This window comes from Dipteris shenzhenensis, chromosome 27 (assembly GCF_047967505.1).
Source record: "Dipteris shenzhenensis isolate YYH24624 ecotype China chromosome 27, Dip_SZ_1.0, whole genome shotgun sequence".
NCBI classification, from domain to species: Eukaryota; Viridiplantae; Streptophyta; class Polypodiopsida; order Gleicheniales; family Dipteridaceae; genus Dipteris; species Dipteris shenzhenensis.
The window spans coordinates 43283618-43309627 of NC_141622.1; the positions used below are offsets into that span (position 1 = coordinate 43283618).

A 26010-nucleotide genomic window follows, 5' to 3' on the forward strand; every position below is an offset into this window, starting at 1 on the left:
CCCAAAGCCAAGGGATTAGCTTTGAGAACAAGGACTGTGGACTCGTGGGAGTCGAAAACCACTTGGAAGAATCCACGTCTCAGAAGTCGAATATCCGTGAGGTGTGGAGCGAGATCTGGTAATGCCGCCAACATCCAATTTCTAGCCTGTGATCTGGAAGGGTATGACCCAAAGATATGGGCGAAAAGTGATGTGGAGCCCTCTAATTCCACATCTTTCTTGAGCTGCTCCAACTCGTCTTCTGAAAAAATGACGATTCTCGCGGCCGGTGGAAGTGGACGGAGATTGACTGAATGGGAATCCATTCGCCAATCGATGTGAAAAGGCCAATTCCAACACTGAAAATGCTCCGTCTGTGAAACTACTACTCAAGACGCCCTGAACGCGGGCGCAAGAAGGAGAAAGAGAGGATAGAAGAGAGGAAAAGGGAAGGAGAGGATAGACTGAAGGTGGAGACGGAGATAGGCTGAGGGAGGAGACGTAGGGAGCTGAGTTAGGAAGGGAGCAGGGAGGGAGAGGGTGGTCGGGGGGGAGAGGAAAAAAGAAGGGGGGTTAGGAGGGAGGGAGGGGGTGGGTTAGGAGGGAGGGAGTGGGCTGGCGGGGAGGGAAAGGGAGGGCGGGGGAGAGGAAGGAGGGGGGAGGGGGAGAGGAAAGGAGGGCGGGTTAGGAGGGAGGGAAAGGGAGGGCAAGGGAGAGGAAAGAAGGGGGGAGGGGGAGAGCAGCGCGGGGGGGCGGGGAGGGAGAGGTAGGGGGCAGCGGGGGGGGGAGGGATGGCAGAGGAGGGGGCGGGGTAGGAGAAGGGGGCGGGGGAGAGGGAGGGCGGGGAGGGTGAGGGAGGGGGCGGGGGTGAAGGAGGGGGGCGGGAGGCTGTCGGGTGGGGGAGAGGTAGGGCGGGGAGGGAGAGGAAGGGGCAGCGGGGAGGGAGAGGTAGGGGGCAGCAGGGGGGGAGAGGGAGGGCGGGGAGGAGGAAGGGGAGAGGGAGGAGGGAGAGGGGAGGGAGAGTAGGAGCAGCGAGGGGGGGAGAGGGGGGGCAGCGAGGGAGAGCGAGAGGGAGAGGGAGAGGGAGAGGGAGAGGGGGCTGGCTGAGAGAGGGAGAGGGGGGGGGCAGTAGCTCACGGGGAGGAGCAGCAGCTCCAGTGTGTGCCTGTATTGAATACTGGAGGAGTGCATACTTTTACTAATTCAAAGAATTTGGGATTCAAAAGAGGTTTTATGGTGTTATTACATACCTAATTAGGGTGAGTTGCTTTTGTTACCAACAAATGTCATGCAATTTCATGATATATGTATTAAAAAATGTGAGTAATGAACCCATAAAGTGTTTTTTCATAGTTCGGAGAGTATAATATACCAAAGGATAGGATAAGAAATTTCAGCTCAACAAAGGGTACCATTCCACTAAGCAGCCAGTCAATCATTCGGTTGGTCAAATCGTTACATGACAAAAACGTGAACTGGCGCTGCAATAGAAAAACCTGCTGTTTTCTATTTTTGTATAAATAGCTGACAGTTGACTGTCAATCCAAGTGAATCTATGCATAAACTCATGGAGGTAATGTGAAGAAAGTCTACTGAAATAATAGCACTGAAACAATGCCTGTTCACTCCCTCACAAGTCTTGGAACGGTGACTTTGGTGGCCATTAGTTATCATAAGGGGTGCATGTATTTCCTCATGTGGCCCTTTCGAGGCTTCTTGTCAATCATCTCTCAGTCCCATGCAAGTGTGGCTAATGCGGCCTTGTGAACTCTATCATCTCCAGCAGCAATAACTTCAGTGCCTGGCAAAAAAAAAACTATTGTGTAGTTACAGAGAGATGAATTCCATGATATATTTACGTAGCTAAGTTTCTCTTGGATAAAATAACTGAAACTCGCAATTTCGGTTGGTTAACACAGCAAACCTGTAAATTAGTTTTCTGTTCCCTTATCAGACATCCAATGAGAAGAACCATGATGGCTCTTAATAAGTATGAGATAGATAATGTAAGCTTCATAATTAAAATGTGGCTTCGTAATCCTTAAATAGAAAACCTGACAAAGAAGATAGATTGTACCTATTACAGTCCCGTCTGTAGATGGCCACCATCTCAGACATTGTCCCTTCCAATCAGTCATTATCCCTCCAGCTCCCTCAACTATGGGTACAAGTGCAAGAAAGTCATATGGCTGGAAACATACAACAATATGGTTAGTAATACAATATCACAACCAGGTTGTGACCTACAATTATCTGCCAGACATAGCAATAACATAAAACTATGGAAAGATCACATTCAGATTACAGTTGACATTCAGGGTACAGTGCTGCATTATTGACAGAGTAATTGAAAAAAGCAGGTAACAAATGACACCTTTAGTCCAGACTCGATTACAAGGTCAACATGTCCAGCTGCCAATAGCCCATATGCGTAGCAGTCACAACCATATAATGGAACCTTCACCTATAGGGAGGAATATGATGTGTCATTGCTGCACATTGATCTGTAGTAAGATTACTTAACATCACTGATTATAACAAGATTCAGTGCACTTGGAATGACTAGACATCACTGATTATAACAAGATTCAGTGCGCTTGGAATGACTAGACAAAAGGCCAAATTAACACAAGAAGGCACAACACAATATTCCTTTTCGCATTTAATATATGGCACAAACTCCTTGCTTCAGCGGCTTGGATTAAGCCCCCTTATATACTTTCTACAAAGAGAGTTCTACAGAGACCATTTTATTTAGATTACAGAGGATGGTTTCACTTGGAGACCCCCTAGGTATCTCCAGAACCATCTGTCACATGCATGGAGGCTAGCTCAGAGTACCATGGCATACATTAGGCATCAAGACAGGTAGCGGATTATCCCTCTGGATCAGAGGATACGCCTGATATTTCCCTTCTGAGACCTCACGTTTCGCTGGGGATCTCCATGAGGAGGCTGAGACCTCACTGTACGCAGCCCTACATCAGGATTTTTCGAGTAGTTCTTTTATCAGGGACTTCAATGCGAGGACGGCTGCGCATCAACACAACTTCTCTTGCTTAACCCTTGCAAAATGTTTAGTTAGGATATCTGCCACTTAGGACCTCTTGTCTTACTTGGACGTACCTGAATTTAATGATCAACAGCTTCTCCCGTGTCATCCTTCCCAACCCTCCACGCATTCTCAATCTAGCCTTTTGCTATCCCAAAAGTCGTATAGAGGAAGTCTCGGCCTGTTACCAATGCGCTGACTACATCTTTCTTGCCCACCCTTTTGACGTTCAAGTCTTGTGTTTTCTCCAGGTGTCCTTCTCGAAAGTCTCTTCGATGACTTTAGGTGTCTGTGTCCCTTTGAGCACCTTTGACCATGATGTATCCACCTGGGAGTGCTCTTCTATATTGACTCTCATTTTTTAATCCATCCTCTTAGATCCCTCCAAGACTTGCCCTTGGCTGGTCTTGAGCTCTTCGACACATAGCTTAAGTGCTATATTCTCATATTTAATTTTCTTTAGTGTCTTGAAATCTGATACAGGGGCCACCTTGTTAACGTCCTGCACTTCAACCTGAAGTGCCTTAATGACTGATGCTTGATCTTCAAGAATCCTTTTGAGGCATTTGGCTCCTCGCTTTCAACCTTGAAGGTCGTTAGTTCCCCCCATAAATCCCTTTGTGACCATGCATTGTGACATCCATGGTCTTGAGGTCACTACATAACATTTATCACCTTTACTGTGACCTCCTCCGAACATCAGAGCTCTTATCGCCCTCAGTGCTATCTGTCATCTTCAGTGCGACCAATCACCTTCAGTGTTCAGTATGGTCCTTTGTTACTGACTACAGCACGGTCTTTCTCTTTCATTGCCAAGGCCATGGATCTTAAGTATCCATCAGTGACATCCAATGACAGGATGTCGGAAGCTAGTGTGTGGGTGAAGTTGTGAGTCAAAAGACTATCCTACCGGATCATTCCAACTGGTATTAAATTACCACCATGCCATATAAGACTGATGACGCTTCACATATCGACAGGGTATCCTGCTATTCTTTAATTTTAGATTGTATTATATCCAAATTGATCTGAAATTACCGCTTTGGATTCATCTGTTTCATCATTTGCATCCCCATTATGCTGCATTTTCATATCCAAAATGGATATTGTTCATGTGCATGCTTACATCCCTTTTTAAATATCTGCAATTTCATACTGTGGTGCTTCTGTCCCCTGCCTGTGTCCTTGGATTCGGTTGCCTTGTCAGCCTCCTCACCCATGTTGCATGTTTGCATTTGCAACCTTATATGCTTCTAGTTCCAGTTGCATATTCTCAACAAGCATTTGATAGTCATGCATCAATGCATTGACTTTGTCGGTGAGAGATTAAATTCATTCATTTTGTATAAAAGTATTTTTTTGCAATAAGCCACAATGACGTTTCTCTGATGTTGTTTTGCAGGTAGTTCATCTTGGAGTCGTCGTGGGCCCGGGCAATAGTCAAAGCATAGTTGAGTCCAGAGCATAGCCGACGGGGGCTAATTGAATAGCCCTTTGTTTTTCGTCCACTTGTCATTCTTCTTTATAGGCATATTTTGTTAATATTTTATTTACCGCTGCTGTAAATTCTTGTTTAATAGACTTGAGCTGAGTGGTAACCAATTCCTCAACCTTGGTCATAAGGTGTGGCATGGGTGCTGCTGTATTACATTGTTGTAGAACCTCTTGGATTGCTTCCTCTTTTCCCTTGCTTTTCATTTCTGAAACTATCTTCTCCAGAGAGGCAATGCGAAGCTATGTATCTCTAAGTTCTTACTTTAGGAAATAGATATGCTCATGTGGATCGAATTTGCTCTGGACTATGTGGGGGATGATGTTGAGGCTATGGCAACGTAGGAGGGCTTTTTGCTGGCTAGGCTAACCCCAAGCTGTGCCGAGCGTTCAACCGAGCCCGAGGTGTTTTGATCCCAACTAGACCTCGACTAACAACTAACTGATTTCCCCCCCCCCCCCCCCCGACCTACTATAGCGGCGCTCCCCCAAACTGGCTGCTGCTGCTTTTGTTAAAGTCGACCCTAGAGCTGTTGCTGCTGGTGAAGGCCTGCACCTAAGTTGTACGAGCTGGGTTGTGCAGTACACAAAGGCTATGAGAGAGAGAGAGAGAGATTAACGTCCGCAGGAGGCCTCGCAGTCCTACCGAATCAAGTAACTCATACAGACCACTGTGGGCCAAGACAAAGGGCTTGCTAAGGCCCTTGTTGAGTACTAAAATGCTATACTAGTACAAAATAGCAAAAAAGGTAGCAAAATAGCATGAGGGTGGCATGAAAATATCAAGTGCTCAAAGCTAGAGTCCCAAGTGCATGAACCGGCTCCACATATCCAAGCTCCATGGTGGCTCTCTGATGAGATGCAAAGAGCTCATGTTTCTGCATCTGTCGGGCTGTCTCTCGTGGTAGTGGAGGGCGTGGTCTCCTCGATCTCTATATCCGATGGGCTATGTCAAGGATGACACCTCGCCTTGATCGATCTCCCCTGAGGAGAGCTGAAATAGGCCGAACCTCGATCGTGTGTGCTTTGGTTGCCCGTCGTGTCGTGTACGGTCTCTGTGTCACTCGTCCAGCAATGATGTGTCGGCTCTCTACACTGATCCATACATCTCTCATGTCGGCTAGCTCCTCCTCCTCTACCCCCAGAGTGCCTGGAGCTGAGTCAAATGCATAGAAATCCGTGACTTGTCTCTGCGCTCGGTCTACCTCAATGCCCTGTGGTACGGTGGTCCCATCCTGCTGCTCTCTGATATGTCATAGTAACGTCTCTCTGTGTCGTCGCATCTCCATCAGGTAGAGCCCAATACAAACTTGGTCCTAGAGTGGATCACTCGTTAGAGTGGAGGCTGCACAGACACATAGAAAATGCTCCTCTATCTCGACCGCCCCCATCGTGCACAGCCTACAAGTCCCATGCTCTCTAGGTATGCCTACAACTCACCTTGCCTCGATCCTCAGCTGATGGGACGAGACCCGCATCTGTCCGATGGCAATACTCAACACATGTGAGACTCTTCTGTCCTCGAGATACTAGGAGCCCATCCTCCGATACTCTCAAGAAATGGTCATAGTAGAGTTGGGTCTTGGTGAGGAACTTCTGATTCCCCCCCCAAGTGCGAGATATGTGGAGCTGAAGGAGATCTAACCGTATGATGCAGTTAATCTCATCCCGTGGGATCGCCTCGGACGGTGCATCCATGCTATACTGAAACGGGGGAAGCCGGTCCATCTGAATGCCGTGACTGGCAAACCATGCGATGATGCGTGCATACCATGTTGTACCGACCCCACTCTCTGCTAGTCATATGGAAGACTAGATCCAGTCTCGGAAGTCTCTCGCGAGGTAGGTCTCAAATTCTATGAAGGAAGGTCACTGTCTAAAAGATGGCATCAACTTGGAGAGGGGTCATGGCAAACTCTACCTATACTATCTGATGGGGGACCGAGGGCTTACTCCAAATCATCCTGGAGCCCATAATCACCTGTAGCCGCTCAAATCTCCTCCATTCTGCTGCTAAAAGATCACATCCCCAAAAAGGTGCCGCATACATTGCAATTGGCCTCACCAAAGTGTCGAAAAGCCAACACTTTGTCGATGGATCCTAGAAGTGCGTCTGGAAGCACTGTTGCTCTAGTCGGGCCAAAGCACCATACCCTCGTGTGAGTCGAGCTCTGGCTACGTTGGTCATTGTGAAAACTGGCCCTGTGAAAACTGCACCCAAGTATGTGTAGGACTGCACAATCTCCACTGGCTGACTCTGGTATGTAAAACTATGTCGGTGAAGCACTGTGTAAGAGGTGTTGAAGATTATGACCTTGGTCTTCCCAAGGTTAGCCATCAGGTCTCTCTCTCTGCACAACACCTCTAGGGCATCTAGATGTCTCTAAAGTCCTTCTGCCGAAGATGCCAAGAGGACTATGTCATCCGCGTATAGTAGAATCTATATCATCAAGTCATCTAGTGGTGCTCCCTCGCCTCCCAAGAGGTCTATGAAAGATGTGATCTCATCAATGTAGATCCCGAAGAGAGTCAGTGAGAGAGGGCATCCCTGCTTTACCCCGATCGTGCTGTCAACCCAATCAGATAGGCCTCCTGGGGCACAAACTCTCCCTTTGACGGACTCATATAGACTCACCACTCCCCAAATCAGAACCTCTCAAATCTACATATCATGTAGTCTCTTGATCATGCGGGATCGGGAGACAGTGTTGAAGGCCTTCCAAAAGTCTACAAAACAAGCGTAAACTTTCTGGCATCTCGACCTCACCTCCTCAATGATAGTCCTCAGGGTGAAGATGTGGTCTAGTGAGGAGTGATATCTCCGAAAACCTACCTGTCCTAGAGCACACTTCCCATGTGCCTCTGTATGGTTGTTGATCGCCCTCTCCAATACCGATCCATAGATCTTGGCTAGCATATGGCCAATCATGAGAGTGCGATAATTGTCAGTATCCATGGGATCACCTGCCTTGTGTATCGGGACAATGGTGGTGGTACTCCAGAGGGTTGGAAGCCGTGACATATGGCACGGTTGAACATCTGCGCTAGGACCGGAGCCAAAACCTCCTGTCCATGATCGAAATGCTCAGTTCGTAGCCCCTCATGATCCTGTGCTCTCCGGTTATGAAGCCGACGGAGTGCAGCCCGCACATTCTGTGCAGTGAACAATTGACAAGTGGTGGGCCTAGACATAGTAGACATATCACGTGGTGCCTGCATCGGAACATCATAAAGAGAGCATGCATAAGTGTGCCAAACACCTGGGTCTGTGATGGGGATAGGCGGCTTCCCCTCCGATAGAAGCCTCTAGCATTGTGGGATCCCCCCCTCGAAATGAACGGATCACCTCGTCCATTTTGTGGGTGAGGAAGGCCCGCCGCTTACGACGTGCCAGTTGCTGTGAGATCCGTTGTGCCTCGGGTGATGTCAAGTGGCCAAGGGCTTGCTCACGTGTGAGGTGAGCTCTCATCTCTCTACACTCATCATCATACCAAGGGTTCTGTGGCATCTTCCCTGGTGAGGCACGTGTAGATCGAGACGTGGGGAAAGACCTGATGGCTGCGTCCATGACCACTGTGACAAGGGTGTTTGCGTGGGCAAGGTCTACATCATCTCCAAGTAGTAGGGCTGGAAGCCCCTGTGCCAAGTTGCTCACATAGATGGGGTCCATGGCACGATCAAAGTGAAGTGGGTGTGGGGGGGACCCTCCCTCTGTGACTGGCATAGTGGCAAAGATACAAAAGGCTAAGTACGAGTGATCAGCACCAAGTGGGGGAGGGGGCACAATGAAGTCGTATATCCATGAGGTAAAGGCCAAGGGACTAAATAGGTAGCTTGTCCCTCCGCCATGCGGGAAACAAGTGAGCCCACCAAATGATGGCCATCTCTGTAGACCATTGTAAATCATCAAATCGTAGACCACCCCTTGCTCAAGAAGATGTCGTCGAAACCCTTTCACCTCTAGTGCTTTGCGTAGTGTCTCACTATCCCAAGCTCAACTGCATCTAGCTCTAGTACTATGAGGGAATCCGATCAAAGTCCAATAGGCCCACCTGCTTGTCCCTTGTGCGTGCATTGAAGTCACCAAGAAGGAGGATGTCCCCCTGCCTGGAGAACTCAATGATATCATCTTGAATCGACTCATACAGGCTGTGCCCCTCTGTGGTGACATCACGTGCATAGGATGAAGTATCTGGGGGGAAATAGCACAAAACGCTATGAGTATCGGTCGTGCGTCTAGTAGCTGGACTCGTATCCACATGTGTCGTGCATGCTCCTCTCTTCGTGCCACTGATATGAGAGGTCTCATGTGTGATATAAAGAGGATAGCCACTCCCCTCGAGCCCCGCACACCAATGTCTCTCCTCGTCTCTTCCTATGAGATGACTCCCATGTATATCCTGTCACAATAGGCAATCCTCTCTCGGCGCTCTCACGTGTCTCAGTATAGAAGACCATGTCTATGTCAGTGTATGTCTCCGAGAAACCGCCCGGATCAGACCAAAGTGTGCCATTGCAATTCCACACTGCCATAATTCACCCTCTTCTTTCTCTTCCTTTTCTTCCTTCTCCCCCTGGTCCTGATCTCCTCTCTCTCGGATGATCACACTACCATCCATGTATGCAGCCCATTTCCATGCTTCTCGCTGCCATGACTCGTACCATACCTTCCCTCTGGTGTTCCTGTTGTAGGAGGGTGAGATCATCGTCAAGGTAGATCCGAGTTCCTTTCAAAGTCACCCTCGTGCTCATGAGGGTCTTCCTATCCATGGCTGTTCGGAGCTTCATCACAAGTGGCCTTGTGGGTGCATCGGGCTTGCCAACTCTCCAAGCTGTCTCACATGTCAAGTTCACACCCATTTTGGTGAACAAGGCTTTTGCATCTGCCATAGGAGTGTCCCCCACTGTGAGACCTCGAAACAAAACATTTAGGGCTTTACTGTTTCTCCTTTTATCCTCCTCCAACATCTCAAATGAACTCTTTCTAGGGGGCAGCCGTGCCTTAGATGTAATAACGTCTTCGAGAGACCTCACGAGACTACAACACAAAGTACTATCACAAGTGACTCATACAAGCCGCTATGACTGATGCAAGGGGTGCGCTAAGACCCCTGAAGAGTATTAAGGAAAGCTCAAATAAGATATGACTCATAAACAATATAAATGGAGACTTAGATACTCAAAAGGCATATCCAAGTGTCATGGTTGTGAGATGCGAGGATATATCGGAGCTGCGTCTGTCGTGTCGGCTCACATAATGGCGGCGTGGTTTCCGAGACCTCTGTATCCGGTGCGCCATGTCAGCTCTAGCGCTCGCCTCTGAGAAAGGTTGTGATAGCTTGGACCTCCATAGTGCGCGGTCTAGCTACACTCTACTCTGCCGCTCCATCCCGTCTCCTCCCACAAGTCCACTCTACCCTCAACTCATCTATCTCCTCCTCCTCAACTCCGTTGTGTCCTGGGGATGACTCAAAGGCATGGAAACTTGTGACCTGCCTTTGGGCTGCATCTATCTCTGGCTCGGATAAGACGGTAGGTACCTGATCTGTCTCAGAAAAGTCTATCCATGCCGTCTCATCTCCATCAAATAGAGACCGACACAGACCTAAGCCAAGAAATGGATCAAGTGAGAGATAGGTCCAAATCCAAGTCCCTCCTGGTATAGGCAAAGGTACCATCCTCGAATCTCACAATATGCTAGACATACGCATAAAGAGCACCCCTCTGCCTCCACCTCTCCTTGTGTGTAAATCCTGCATAGCCGTTGCTCTCTCACTATCCCGACAACTGTGCCTGCCTCTATCCCCATTTGGTGGGATAAGACTCTCATTTGCCCAATGGCAATCCTCAACGAGTGTGAGATGCGTCTATCCTCCGGGTATAAGGGGCTGATGATCACTCCCTCCTCTGAGATCCTAAGAAAATGGTCTCGATATAACTAGATCTTGGTGAGAACTCCTGGCCCCCTCCCGAAGTCTGTGTCGTGTGAAGCTATAGTAGATCCAGTTGTATGATACAATTGATCTCACCTCAATGGATCAGGGAAGATGGGGCATCCAGGCTGTACTGAAATGGTGGGAGTCCAATCAGAATTCCCTGGCTATCAAACCATCAGGGTATACATGCGTACCAAGCTTAGTGCCAATCTCTGCAATCTCTAGCTAGGTAAAGTCCAAACCTTGTGAATATATGTCACTGTCTAGAAGATAGCATCAATTTGGAGAGGTGTCATGGCGAACTCTGCTTGTATAATCTGATGAAGGACTGAGGGCTTACTCCGGATCATCCGAGAGCCCATAATCACCTGTAGTCGCTCAAACTTCTTCCAATCTATCACCAAGAAGTCACCTCCCCAAAAGAGGGCTGCATACATGGTTGTCGGTCTCAGGAGTGTATCAAAAAGCCATCCCTTCGTATGAGGTTCCTAGAAGTGTGCCCAAAAAACATTGTCGCTCTAGACTAGCTAGAGCCCTCTACCCATGTGTGAGTTGTGCTCTGGCTGCGTGGACCATCTTGAAGACTGGCCCCGAGAAAACTACTCCAAGGTATGTGTAGGGCTGCACAATCTCTACAAACTCATCTCGATAGGTGAAACTATGTCGATGAAGCACCACCCATGAAGTGTTGAAAATCATAATGTTGGTCTTGCCAAGGTTGACTGTCAAGTCCCTTTCTCTACAAAATACCTCTAGGGCATGTAGATGCTTCTAGAGACCTACTGTGGAGGAGGATATGAGTACTATGTCATCGGCGTAAAGCAGTATCTGCACCATCAGATCAGCAAGTAGTGATCCCTCCCCTCCTAAGCTATCCATGAAGGTAGTGATCTCATCAATATAGAGTCCAAAAAGTGTCAATGAGAGGGGGCATCCTTGCTTCAAACAATCGTGCTCGCCACCCAATGAGATAGACCTCCTCGGGATCGTACTCTGCCTCTGACTCTCATACAGACTCATCACCCCCATATCATGATCTAGGGAATCCGCATTCCCTGAAGCCTCCTCATCAAGCGAGCCTGTGGGATAGTATCAAGGCCTTCCGAAAGTCAACGAAACAAGTATCGACTTCCTCAGATCTCGCTCTCGCCTCCTCAATGATGGCCTGTAGAGTGAATAGGTGATCTAGAGTAGAGTGATGTCTCCTGAACTCGGCCTGCCCTAAAGCTCGTTGCTGATCTCTCTCTGCAACACTAAACCATAGATCTTGGCCAATGTGTGGCCAATCATGAGCGTGCGGTAATTTCCTGACTTGTATATCGGGACAATGGTGGTAGTGCTCCAAGAGGGGGGGACACCTGCGACAAACAGTCTGGTTAAACCGTTGCACAAGGATTGGGGCCTAGACCTCCATCTCATGTGCAAGGTGCTCAGTCCATAGTCCCTCATGGTCCTGGGCTCGCTGGTTGTGAAGGTGACGCAGTTCTGCCTGCACATTATAGGTGGTGAGAGAGAGCGAGAGAGAGAGAGAGAGAGAGAGAGAGAGAGAGAGAGAGAGAGAAAGAGAGAGAGAGAGAGAGGTTTCCATCCACTTCGTGCCCTTCAAAATTGTGGCTTGAAGCTAAGCACTTTTCTTTCTCACACAGAAATAAATATAAACTGAAGGAAGAGAATCTAAACGTGGATGATCTAGAAAGCTCATGAAGGCAAAGAGTGCTGATTTCGATATTCTGGTTTTCTCTCTTTCAATTGATGGTGGTCATTCTATTAAGATGACACTCGCTAGGAAACCAACAGCCACAAAGCTTTGTGAAGATGCTGTAGTGACAAAACATTGACATTGATATTAAATTGAAGCTTTCATTAACAAGTTTTTCACTCTTTCAGCTCCTTAGGTAGGTCCTCGTGTGACATGAACACCACCTGTATGTATCCAATTAGTCACAGACACACCATAACAGGCCATACAAACTCTTACCTTATCTCTAATGCGAGTGAATGCTTCTGCTGCTCCTCCCGAAAAAAGATGTGGGCTGGTTGTGTAGCTGGATAAAGCATTAAAAATAGGATAAAAAGTCAGAACTTCACAAACAGAAACCACAGTGTGTGAAGAACCTTACACAATTCAGGTACTTATCCTGTTAACATTCTAGGTTCTAACCTTAATGTGTGAAACATCTGATTCAGGAATCAATCCGGCTTGGTTTGAGCTTAATCATTCTTATAAACTCACCTAACCAAGAAGGTAGATTCCATCTACAGTTTTAACATAAGTTTAGAGATGACATTATACATATCAAATACGAGGCAGCACTTTTAAACACAAGGTATTCAAAAGCAAGACGATTTACATATTTAAGGTATACCACTGCACCAACATATTGTTCCATCCAAGCAGCAAGCTATGCTTTGCAAAATTGGTGGTGCAACAAGCGTCTCAATGTATGTGTCAACATAAACAAATATCAAGTTTATACGTACAACTGTTTGACTGATGCTTCTACAAAAACTAAATTACAAACAGGTTCCCAATCTTAAATACTTGCTTATTCATCTGACCCTTAGCTATTCAATTGATGACATCCCTAGTCCAAAAGTACTGTGTGTTGCATAAAACAATGAGCATAAAAAATTGACCCTAATCATTTTAGATATCTCAGTGTTACTGATTGGATGAGCCAGATGTGGATGCCACATTGTACAAAGCGCTAGTGGGAGCTTCATTTATCTCATGGCTACACATCCGAAAGCTAGCCATTGGTGGACAGCCAAAGGCATCCTCAGGTACATGGAATATACTATGCAGTCCGAAACTCTACAGCTGCAAGGTTTTGTGATAGTGATTGGGCACGCAAAGACTCCAGGAAGTTTACTTTAGGCTACACTTTTTCACTCAGCATTGTTAGTATTTCATGGATGAGTAAAAAGCAGGAAATTTTGGAACACCGTTGTAAAATTCTTGACATGGCTGGCCAGCTAGCAAACACATACTATCAACTTAGGAATTTTGTAAATTGTATCAGATGGATGTAAAGAGCAAGCACATACTATCAACCTAGGAATTTTATAAATTGTAGGATTAGGATTGAATATTATAAGCAAGTTAGCAAAATTTTGGGACACCGTAGTAAAATTCTGGACATGGCCGGCCAGCTAGCAAGCACATACTATCAACTTAGAAATTTTATAAATTGTATCAGATGGATGTAAAGAGCAAGCACATACTATCAACCTAGGAATTTTATAAATTGTAGGATAAGGATTGAATATTATAGCAAGTTTTTAAGATTTAAAAGCTTGGAAGCTATTTACAATTCATTTTAGGTTGAAGCATGAACTGCACAGTTGTTTATATAAACTTGATATTTGTATCGACGAGTTGGTTTCTTTTGATTATATCAGACTTTTGTCCACTAAGGTTAGGACATGGAACTTATTTGGACGGCTTTCTCGAATCTTCATCTTTTGCTTCTTAAAGCATTGTCTCTCAATGTGGCCAAGTTTACCACAATAATTGCTTGTGCGTTTATCTTCTAGCTTAATCTTTCGTTTTTCCTTCGTGGCATATGCATGTTCTCCAGCTGGCAACAGTGAGTCCTCGCGTTTTTCTTCGCTCAACAGAAGTGCAACGCAATCAAGAAAATCGGCATCATCATCAAGCCTCAGTATCCGAACAGTATCTTTGTATTTAGGTGGCAAGCTCTTAAGTAAAATGGCTTTCTGGTCATCAGCCTCTACCCTAGATCCGAGATTGTTTAGTTGTTTAAGCAAGGCCTGCATCCTGTTCAAAAAAGTTCCGAGACTCTCAGTCTGAACAATTCTTGTTTCAGCATGGCTTTAGAATGCTTCATCCAATGCGCCAATTTTTTTATGCAATATTCCTCACGTCCACATGATGAAAATATTCAGTACTACCAAGAGCTCTGCCAATCAGACCTACCACTTTGTGAACCCATGCATTTGCATCTCACTCTAAGTCTGGTTTCTTGTCAGTTCCGTCTACCACGCCCCACAAGCCCTACTGCATCAAATACAATCTTGTTACCAATTGCCACGAGAGAAAGTTACGACATCAGAGAGCCTTCTACAACCTTCTCCTTTTAGTAAGATCCATTGTTCTCAACTTTATGCTGTATAGTCGACAACATCAGACGCTCGGATTTGTCTTCTGACCCTCGACCAAAGTGGAGTTCACAAAGAGATGCCAAAGTAGAACCGCCACAACCATAGAGATCCACAAACAACTGTGCTCACAAAAGAAAACGGTCTTTTCTCCAAACCGGAACAAAGCACGAAACTGGACACCTCAGTATGCCACAAACAACCTTGATGAGATGCGACATCAAGAGAGAACACAGCCGCATGCATCAAAAGCACTACCACAAGCGAGTCGAACTAAGATAGATCCACTCTTCCTCACGAAATCCTAAAGTCTTTCAATCAATTTGGCTCGAATACCGCTTGATGGAATTTGAAACCTCAACTATCTAGTGTTGCATGCATGCTAATCACATAAGATAATAGCTCACATAAAATGTCGTTTTAGGTCACACAATTAAATCCACCAAACTGATACAAAAATCCAAACAGAGACGACACAATATGAAAGATGACCTATATTGCAACTGTGAAGACTTGACCAAATGGACTCTGGCTCATCCCTACGAGGCTTTTTGCCACTACATACAATGAGAAGATAGACTACTACTAACTCTACACCGACCCTCATCGACTCATTGACTATCCGAGCCTGCGCAAGCTAGAATGGACAAAAGGAAGGATCACGACATTCCCAGTAGGTATAAGAAGACCGAACGGCCAAACATCGCCATGCGAATCATAGAAGCCAAGTCACTGCATGTTGGCGCCATGCCAGCTAATCAATGCACGTCCATTTGCCACCTTGAGGATCTCAAAGAGTCTATAATCCAACCAAGTTGGTCGGACAAGACCCGTAGCTGCCCAATGGCAATCCTCAGTGCATGTGAGACTTGCCTGTCCTCCAAGTACTGTGGTTTGAAAATCAGTCCATCCTTGGTTACTCTCAGGATGTGATCGTGAGAGAGAGAGAGAGAGAGAGAGAGAGAGAGAGACAGAGAGAGAGACAGAGAGAGAGAGAGAAGAAAGAAAGAAAGTTTATTAAATTCTTCGGAAGACCGATGGGTCCATGAGACTGATAGAAAACTAATACAAATCAACTAGAAAGGGTGGAGCTACTAAACGAGCATCATCACCCGTGCTGAATGCTAAGTGCTAAGTAGTACATAGTCATATCATCAGTAGTGACATCATCATCATCATCGTCATCAACATCATCATCATCCTCATACTCGGGTCAATCACCATCAGGGTTGGCTGGCACTGGTCGATGCAAGCGGCCCCAGAGAGGTATATGTGTGTCAAGGGGATACTGATATGTAGCCAGTGATGGAACGCTGGCGACTATCTGTGGGTGGGTGCCGCCCGTCTCGGTCTCTTGGCAATGACTCTACTCCTGACCAAGGCTATAGTAACCCCTATGGGCAAAGAGCCCCAGGCCTGAGGGACGGGAGGTCGCTCAGTGTGATTTGCATGTCCGTCCATTGTCGAGTGCGGGGTGCCTCAGGCTCTGGGTCTCTACTGTGTCTGCTATCAGTGATTGTAGGGCACATGCGGTCTGACTGGAAGAACTATGTGATCCTACTCTAAGAGGGAACAGGTCCTGTGTCTGAGGATTGTCTCTACGTCTTAAGTAAGTGCTCCCTATAGCGGACCGCCTCATGGATGAAGGCGGCGAGGCATCCCTGGTCTGGGTATGAGAAAGTCTGGATAATGGCCCAAGACTGTCCCTAAAAAGGCAATGGTATCGACCGCGGATCTCGTAGTACACGGGGCATCTGAACGCGAAGTGCTCCTCTGACTCCACCTCCTGTCGAGATCACATAACGTGCATATGCGTCTCTCCTTGGATATCCCCTCAACTCGCCCGCTCTTAATACGGAGTCGATGTAATGAAACTCGAAACTGTCCGGTAGAGGTCCTCAATGAGTGTGGCAGGTGGATTCGAGTCTACTCTGGTGGGACAATGAAACCCTCCTCAAAGATGTGCAGACATAATCTCTATAGAAACTGAGCTTCACTGGAAGCTCCCTCCGCTCCAACCAGGTCCTGAATGTGTGTAACTGTAGTAGACCTTCTCGAATGACCTGGTTGACCTCGTGGTATCCCAATGCGATAGATGGAGCGTCTAAGCTGTACTGAAAGAGAGGCATCCTGTCTATGTGAAGCCCCAATCTCTCAAACCACCATCCATACCTTGGTACCTCTCAACTTATTTTTTTGCATGAGAATCTTGATTCTTGCTTTCTTGTCATTGAGCACCACTTTGGCTTGTGTCCCAATAGGAGCGACAATGGTTGTCATTTAAGTCCCACTCAATCTGAGGGGTTGTTGCTATGATATTATCCATTTTTTTTTAAAGGCTCCCTTCATGCCAATCTTCAGGTTGTCCTCCAATGCGTAGACATCGAGCATTAGCAGCCCTTTTTTCCTGCTCTTGTACCTCACCATATACTTCACTTTCGTTGATTTTGTTGTCCATTGTGGCTGAGATTTCCTCTTTGATCGATTTGACCTCATTGGTGACCATGTCTTGGACTTTGGTTACCAATTGTGGTGCATGTGCTGCTTCCCTGTGTATCTGTAGTACTTCATGTATGATGTCTTGCTTACCATTGTTCTCCATCTCCTTCACTTTCTTCCCGAGAGCTGCAACCATGAGTCTAAGCTCCCTTACTTCCTGTTGTAGAAAATATATCTACTCCTGTGGATCTGAGCTAACCCTCTGCTTGTAATGCAATGTGCATGGGCTGAATGTTGCTGCCATGTCAGAGTAGGAGGGTTTACTGATAGGGGTTGCAACAAAGGTCTTCACTTTTGGGAGCTCCATGGTGGCATGTGAATACCTGGGGGCCCTCTTGCTGTCTCTAACACCCCAAAATGAGCCTAGGGGCTGAGCTCAGCCTAAGGGCTGAAGATAGGTTGGTCTTGAGAATCAAGGCAGCAGTCCCAGCCATTGACTGGTCAGCAAGCCCAACTGATGACAAGAATGATGATGAAGAAGATTCTTCCCCAGTTTATTTATCACCCAGGAATGGACACGCTATCATCACCTTCAACTCGAAGACACTCAGGAAGAGGATTCTACGACAATCCTATAAGCTGAAGGGGACAAAGATATGGATTGCTGAGGAGCTTACAAGAACCCAACTGAAGGACAAAGCTACCGAGCTTGCTAAGGTTCGGGCAGCCAGGGAAGCAGGAAAATGGGCAGTCTATCGTAACGGTCTTGCAGTGATTAGAGAATTTAAGACAAAACCTAAAGACCCTCAGTCTTAAACTGATGTAATGGCCACCCCATAGCCTAGTACCTAGTTTTATGTTCTATGTTTTTAGGTTCTATGTGTTTTTGTTTTTTGGAGGAACCTAATGATACTCCCAGGGAGGTTGCCTATGGCCCTCTCTGTACTGATGTATAAGCAGGTCTCTTTTGTCCCATAGACCTTTTAGGTCCCCAGTGGACATTAATAAACTTTCTTTCTTTCTTTCTCTATCATCCAAAAGTGAACATTGAGGAGGAGCAGGATGTGCAGCAGCAGAAGCACAAGCAATAATTGCAGCAATCCAAACAAGCGAAGAAATCTTGTAAGAAATGGACTGAAATGGTATGTGCAGACAATGGAGGATGCAAAATTGCAGACATTCATAAGGGTACCCGAAGGAGGTGACAGCCAAATTACCTTCTTTCCTTCTCCAGGATGTGGGCAGTCCTCTGGCTGCTCAACTTAAACTTTCCTTCTTCAGAGACGGCTCCGAGCTTGCGCGGCGGCTCCGGGCTCCTTTCCAGATTCCTCGCCTACCCAGATCAGAGATGCCTCACGGCCTTCATTCACGAGGAGGTCCGACACAGAGAGTACTTACTTAGGCGACGGGGCTTGGCCACATCATCAGACACCTCTCAGAGCAGGATCACAAAGTTCTTCCCATCGAGTGACATTGGTCGTCCAATCTGTAGCCGCAGACATGACAGAGACCCCGACCCGACGACCGCAGCACGACACACGAGACATCGAGGGGACACACAGATCACTCTGGGGGATCCTCGTCATTGTTTAGACCCGGGATACATCCCACGGGAGTCACGGTGGCTCTAGTCTTACGTCGCACCTCGTCCAAGAGACCAAGACGCACGACACCCCTTGACGGACGCCAGCGTCCCATCACCGGCTACGCACCAGCCAAGGCGACATGACATACGAAGGATTCCGCTCCGCTCCAATTTTTTTTCTTTTCATTGTCACACTCAGATGTATTTTGATTACGTATGATCAGACTTAGGATTCAGCACAGGTGATGATGCTCGTTTTAGTAGCTCCACCCTTACTGTGATTTGTATCAGGTTTTCTTTCAGTCTCATAGACCGATCGGTCTTCCGAAGACTCTAATAAAATTTCTTTCTTTCTTTCTTTCTCCATTTAGAAAGGCAAACTTCACTTCCATCTGAAAGATTGGCCACTGATGGTGAGCAACCAAAACTATGACCAAGCCTATTGTGAAGCACTATTATCTAACTTCTACTGCAGATCACGGGAGCAGCACCATGAATAACCTCCCAGCCAAATCTTGCTCAGGCTAACAAGCACATAGATATTTTTTTTCGATTTCTTTCACGTGAATTAACTTCTTCTCCTCTCTCACTAGCCTCAGCAAGCCCCAATTCCCTAGATAGATCTAGATGCCACATGTCATCACTATAGGGCCTTCCTAATGCAACATTTCACCCCTCTCTTGGGATGCATTAAATTCCTTGCCCCTAGGCACATCTTTGCACTAGGCCCTTGGTCTTAGATCTACCTAGTCTGGTGCTATCAGCCCTCACCTAGGACCTTGACATTAAATCCCTCCCGATCATTTACATGAAGCACAAACACATATATTACAGAGATAGATCCTTTAAGGGAAATGTCGACTGATTCTTCCGAGGTCATGCTACCTCGGCTAGAGCGTAACATTCCTTCCCTCTTCAGACATCAACGTCCTCGATGATAAAATATGGGAACACTCTCCGCAACTGATATACGAATTCCCATGTAGCTTCGGATAGAGGCTGACCATGCCATGCAACCAACACCGTGGGTATCTTCCGATTTCGTATTTGCATTGTTTCTCCGTCCAGGACTCTTGTTGGTTTGCGCCTTGCAATATCCTCTATCTCCTGAAACAAAACCACACCTTCGATTAGTGAGTCACCTGAATGTAAAAATTTCTTTAAGCGCGAAACATGAAAAACCGGGTGCACCTTACACCCCTGTGGCAATTCTAATTTATAGGCTACACTGCCTATTCTCTTTAGACTTAACCACGGCCCACAGTATCGAGGTGATAACTTAGCACACTCCCCTGAAGTCAACGACTTCGAGTGCGAAGGAACTCTGAGAAAAACTTTTTCTCTTTCCTTAAATACTCTTATAGACCGATTTTCATCCGCATACACCTTGGCTCTATCCATAGCCTGGCGGATATTAGCTCTCGCAAGTGCTAGCATCTCCTGCATCTGAACCACAAAGTTCGCGGCACTAGGCACTTTCTGAGGTACTCCAACTATAGTTGGATTAGCTGGTCTATAACCATAGTTCAGCTCAAACGGACTGAACCCGGTAGAGGAATGTTTCCTATCATTGTAGGCAAACTCCAACAATGGCAACCACTTGTCCCATGTATGTTGCCTCAATGACACATATGCTCTCAGCATATCCTCTAAAGTCTGGTTGACTCTCTCCGTCTGACCATCCGTCTCAGGATGATCCCCACTACTCATTCCCAACTCAGTCCTTAGTGTCTCAAATACCGTTGTCCAAAAATGACCGGTAAATCTGACATCTCGGTCTGACACTATGGATCTCGACAATCCATGCAGACGAAATATATGTCTAATAAACAAATCCGCCACTTGCGGGGCACTAACAGACTCTCTAGTCGGAATGAAGTGAGCCATCTTGGTTAGACGATCAACCACCACAAGGATAGAATCATATCCTCCTTGTGTCGTAGGCAGCCCTACAATAAAGTCCATGGAAATGCTCTCCCACTTACTTAGTGGTATTTCCAAGGGCTGTAAAAGTCCGGGTGGCTTCACCCGCTCGGCCTTGCTTACCTGACACGAGAAACACCGTGTCACATATTCATGAATATGCTTTTTCATCTTTGGCCAAAAGAAATCTCGCTTCACGAGATCGTATGTCTTCTCGACTCCTGGATGTCCCGCACACGGGCTATCATGGCACTGTCGAATGACTCTCTGCCTGAGATCATTCTGACTAGGTACTACTACCTTGCCATTTCTAACTAGCATACCATCCCTTATGGTATATCTTACATAAGTTTGGCCTTTCCTCGATGCCAAGTCATCCTTTTCATTTTCCCCGGGTTTTAACACATGAGCTTTAGGCCACAAGCTCCGGACAAACTCGTCCACTCTTTGAGTTTCTCTTATCTCGGTCATTAGAGCTCTCTAATACCGTGAAACTCAGATTGTACATAATGCGAGACAACGCATCAACAACCTTATTGTCTTTTCCTCTTCGGTACCGAATCGTTAGATTAAACTCCTGCATGAGCTCTGCCCACCTAGCTTGGCGGCCCCTCAAGTCAAGCTGTTTACAAAAATGTTTCAGAGTTTCATGATCTACATCCACATAAAACTCTGAGCCATACAAATAATGCCTCCATGTTTTCAAAGCATGGATAACAGCATACAACTCCAATTCATGAGTTGGCCAATTCCTTTGAGAGGGAGAAAGCTTCTTGCTTTCAAAGGCTACTGGCCTTCCCTCTTGAAGGAGAACTGCTCCTACCGCAACGCCACTTGCATCGGTTTCTAGAAACAACGGTTTCTGGGGATCAACTATTTTTAACACCGGTCCTGAGACCACAGCTTGTTTTATGGTGTTAAAACTTTCTTGTTGATTCTGTCCCCAAATAAAAGATACTTTATCTGAGGTCAGATCAGTCAATGGCGATACTATTCCGGAATATCCTTTGATATGCCTTCTATAAAACTGAACAAATCCCAAGAATGATCGCAATGCGGTCAGCAGACTGAGGGATTGGCCAAGTTAGTATCGCAGCCACTTTCTTCGGATCCATTTCTACCCCCTGTGGAGTAATTATGAAACCCTAAATACTCAAGCCTAACCATACACAGTATAGTTTTCTTTTTATTCACATAAAGACTGGCTTTCCTCAAAGTACTGAACACTATCCTTAAGTGTTCACGATGTTCAGTAACACTCTTACTGAATATCATGATATCGTCACTAAAATGTACTACGAACTTTCCGATATACGGACGTAGTAAATCATTCATAAGCATGACGAAGGTCGCTGGAGCATTGGTAAGTCCGAAGGGCATTACCAAAAACTCATAATGACCAAACCTGCTCCTGAAAGCGGTTTTATGCACATCCTCGGCTCTAATCCGGATCTGATGGTAGCCACACTTAAGATCTATCTTACTGAAAATCACGGCTCCATGTAATGCATCTAGCAAATCATCAATCCGAGCCATCGGATACCTGTGCTTAACAGTGATATTATTCAATGCTTTGTAATCTATACAGAGGCGAAACGTATCATCCTTTTTCCTCTTTAATATCACTGGCGAAGCAAAAGGTGAGAAACTTGGTTGAATCTGCCCCAACTTGAGGTATTCTTCCAGTTGTCTACGCACCTCCGCCTCTTCAGCAAAACTCATTCTATAGGGAGGTCTATTTACAAGTTCTGCCCCCGGGATCAGTTCAATCTTATGCTGAACTTTCCGCTCTGGAGGTAACCCATAAGGTAGTTCATCCCTAAAACATTCAGAGAACTCCTCTGTTATAAGATTAGCCAGCTTGGCCATCTCACCACTTTGCGTAACATCAGTGCTAGCCGAAGACTCATCCACCGGCTCTACCGATGCTGTGCAAAGGAATAAAAACTCAACTTGAGCTTTTCTGATTTCCATCACGGAAACCAACGGTCCCTGAGGTATATCTTTTTCACCTCGTAAGACATAAAGCACATCATTCATCTTGAATTGATATATGTGCTTTTTCCAATCAATGGCTGGATTCTTCTTAGAATGCCACGCCATTCCCAGGGCTATATCTGCATGAGCAAGCTTGGTCATTTCAAAATCAAGCTTCTTAGCATAGTCCTGAATCCGAAGCTCCAACTGGGTAACCCTTTGGTCCCATACTTCAGTTGAACTTCCATCGGCCATCCTGACTGTATACGCATAGTCAGATGGACTTGTCTTTAATTTCAGCCTCTTCACGAGCTTGGAGTTAATCACATTGTGAGTTGATGCCGAGTCAAACAACACAATGACATCATGACTGGCCACTTGCCCTTTCATTTTAATTAACTCCGTATCATTAAAGGCCGTATACCCCGTTGCTGCGGGCTTAGATAGGATGTTATCAGGTGCACTCGTCACTAACTTAGCAACAGATACACATAACAAACAAGGTACTAACCTCTGAGAAGGTCCCGCCAGTTGCATCTGCATATGTTCCGCACTGGGACTCTCCTGCATTTCTACGTCGCATTCAGATATTATCATATTAGCCGTGCGACGGTCTTTATTCAGTGGACAATCCTTCCACTGATGTCGCTGAAGGCAGCCGAAGCACAATCCTTCTTTTCTAGCTTTCTCTTTTTGTTCAGGGGTCAACGAGGACTTTGACCAAGCCCGGGCTTGCCATTGGAGTTATTTTCCTTTTCACCCCAACGGTGGTACTTGTTTTTACTGGTCCCTCAATCGGCTTCACCTGCTTGGTTTGGCCACTTGGCTGCGAGACACTTGTCTTTGAAACCCATTTCCTCTGAAATCCCCCTTTTCTCGGGTGCTCATATTGAGTCCCTGCCTGCACAAATCCACCAGATCTGCCTCTAGCATCCTCATAGTTCAGGGCTACTGCTATAGATTCATCTAGTGTAGTCACATATTTAGCCCGAACTTCCATTTTGATCTTATCGTTCAGTCCATAGATATAGTCTTTTAACTGAACCGACATAGGGAGAGGGTCTGTTCTTTTCATGACACATTCTCTGAATTTGTCAGTGTACTCTGCCACTGACAGACTTCTCTGACGAAGACTTCTATAAGCGTCCCAAACTCGGGACTCTTCATCAGGTGGGAGAAAGTGTTTCTTGAATTCAGCTTTAAATCCTTCCCAGGTGGTTGGAGCAACTTGATCCTTCTATTGCTTTATCCACCATCTATCCGCTGCCTCAATAAACAGGTGTGTGGCCTCGCGGATTTTCTTTAGATCGGATCTAATTTCACAAATGGCAAAGGCCTCTTCCCACTTGTGTAGCCAAACCTCGATCACATCAGAGCTGCGCTCGATCATCCGACCAACGTACTTCTCCGGTCTATAATTAGCGATATTAGGCACTTTGACCCTTGCGCGCTCTAATGAATGAATACTGGGCTCTGGCTCTGCTGGAGCTTTGCCCTTATCAATTCTAGACGGTCTAGCCGACAAGGCTTGTACCATCTCCCTGATCTCATTTTGTCCAGCATTCACTTAAAGCTGCTGCTTCATAATCTGCTGTAAAGCATCTTCTAATATCGAAATCCTACCGATCAAAGTAGGTGCTGCATGGTGTGACATCTGTTGTGTAGACTGCACTCTAGACTCACTAGGATTCACCCTAGAATTCTGCCCTTCTGCCTCCATAGTTTCACAATAGAAGATGGTTTTTTTTTTCTTTTTTCAGTCTTTATAATTTTTCTTTCTTCTTTTCTGTTCTGCTTTCCTGTTTTTTTTTCTCCTGTGTCCTAAACTCTCAGTTATAAAACACTCTAAACGTCCCCTTTTTTTTTGTGCAGAAATAACAAGACCATATGAAAAAAAACTATATGGAAAGAAGGGCTCCCTGATTCCTCCTCGAAATCTCGATTGGTCATAGTAACGCTTTGCTAGTCTTTGTTCCCATGAAGATTTCGAATCGTCTTCTTCAATGGTTGCCTTTGGTCTCCATACTACACCAAACAAAATCGCCCGTCCACCTTCCCTTCACGCACACACATTTGCTGTCACACCTGCGCTCCAGCAACGGCTCGGATTGATCATGCGATACACGGATTAGATCATCCTTGCGAGAACCTTGCGCTCCATCGCTTCATCACTTCACGACGTTCCGTCACCAGTAGCCTTCCCAAGTTTCGTCGTAGATCACGAATCCCCTTTCATCCTCTAGCCTTGCTCTGATACCAAATGTGAAGCACTATTATCTAACTTTTACTGCAGATCACGGGAGCAGCACCATGAATAACCTCCCAGCCAAATCTTGCTCAGGCTAACAAGCACATAGATATTTTTTTTCGATTTCTTTCACGTGAATTAACTTCTTCTCCTCTCTCACTAGCCTCAGCAAGCCCCAATTCCCTCGAATAGATCTAGATGCCACATGTCATCACTATAGGGCCTTCCTAATGCAACATTTCACCCCTCTCTTGGGATGCATTAAATTCCTTGCCCCTAGGCACATCTTTGCACTAGGCCCTTGGTCTTAGATCTACCTAGTCTGGTGCTATCAGCCCTCACCTAGGACCTTGACATTAAATCCCTCCCGATCATTTACATGAAGCGCAAACACATATATTACAAAGATAGATCCTTTAAGGGAAATGTCGACTGATTCTTCCGAGGTCATGCTACCTCGGCTAGAGCGTAACACCTATGGCAGTCATTTTGGCTGTAGCAGCAACTGTCTCCCCGTAAACAACCCCCTCGGCCTTTGACAACAAGTCTCGCTTTGTACTTATCCAAGGTCCCATCAGATTTGTACTTGATTCCTATGATCTTCCTCTTCCGAGGTCTATGAAACAGGTCCCCTAGTTCTTCAGAATGGCCTCCATTTCTGCTTCCATGGCAGTGTACTTATCCAAGGTCCCATCAGATTTGTACTTGATTCCTATGATCTTCCTCTTCCGAGGTCTATGAAACAGGTCCCCTAGTTCTTCAGAATGGCCTCCATTTCTGCTTCCATGGCAGCCCACCACTCTTTGTTTCGTCAAAGGTCTTTAGTTCCACGATCTTTTGAATCTGAACCATTAGAGCATAGTTCACAATTGGAGCTTCCCTTTGAGATCTCCTTACCACCACACTGCTCTCTGGAATGTCTGTGACTCCTAACTCCTCCAAGGTCTTCAGGTACCATCTTGGTAACCTCCTCTCCTTTGCCGAGGTTCGTCTTGTTGGCTTAGGTGCCTTTGACTCTAACTCTAAACCTTTAAAACTTTAGGTAAAATTCAAAGTCATAGGTGTGAGTTTCAATCCAAGTTTTTTTCAACACATAAGCTATCATAGTCAATAATGAAAACCCCAAAATGTCTTATCGATGCCCTAGAATAATTCTAGGAAATAGCTAAGTTAACAGGACATAGAAGTGTCCTAGGACATTTTTTCTGGCCTTCCACCAAACTAATGTTAATATTAACACCACCAACTGTTCGTTCAT

At 46.1% G+C, this 26010-nt stretch overlaps 1 protein-coding gene across 1 annotated transcript in view; it reads right to left on the reverse strand.

Moving 5' to 3' along the window:
• Positions 1-1466: 1466 nt before the first annotated feature.
• IMPL2 (inositol monophosphatase family protein) overlaps positions 1467-26010 on the reverse strand; it is a 97778-nt gene continuing 73234 nt past the window's right edge. The window contains exons 6-9 of the mRNA XM_087398502.1: positions 12437-12503; positions 2354-2443; positions 2057-2168; positions 1467-1780 (exon numbers count right to left, since the gene is read on the reverse strand). Of these exons, the coding sequence (XP_087254628.1) occupies positions 1710-1780; positions 2057-2168; positions 2354-2443; positions 12437-12503 (340 nt within the window). The 3' untranslated portion in view covers positions 1467-1709. The remainder of the gene's footprint in view (positions 1781-2056; positions 2169-2353; positions 2444-12436; positions 12504-26010) is intronic.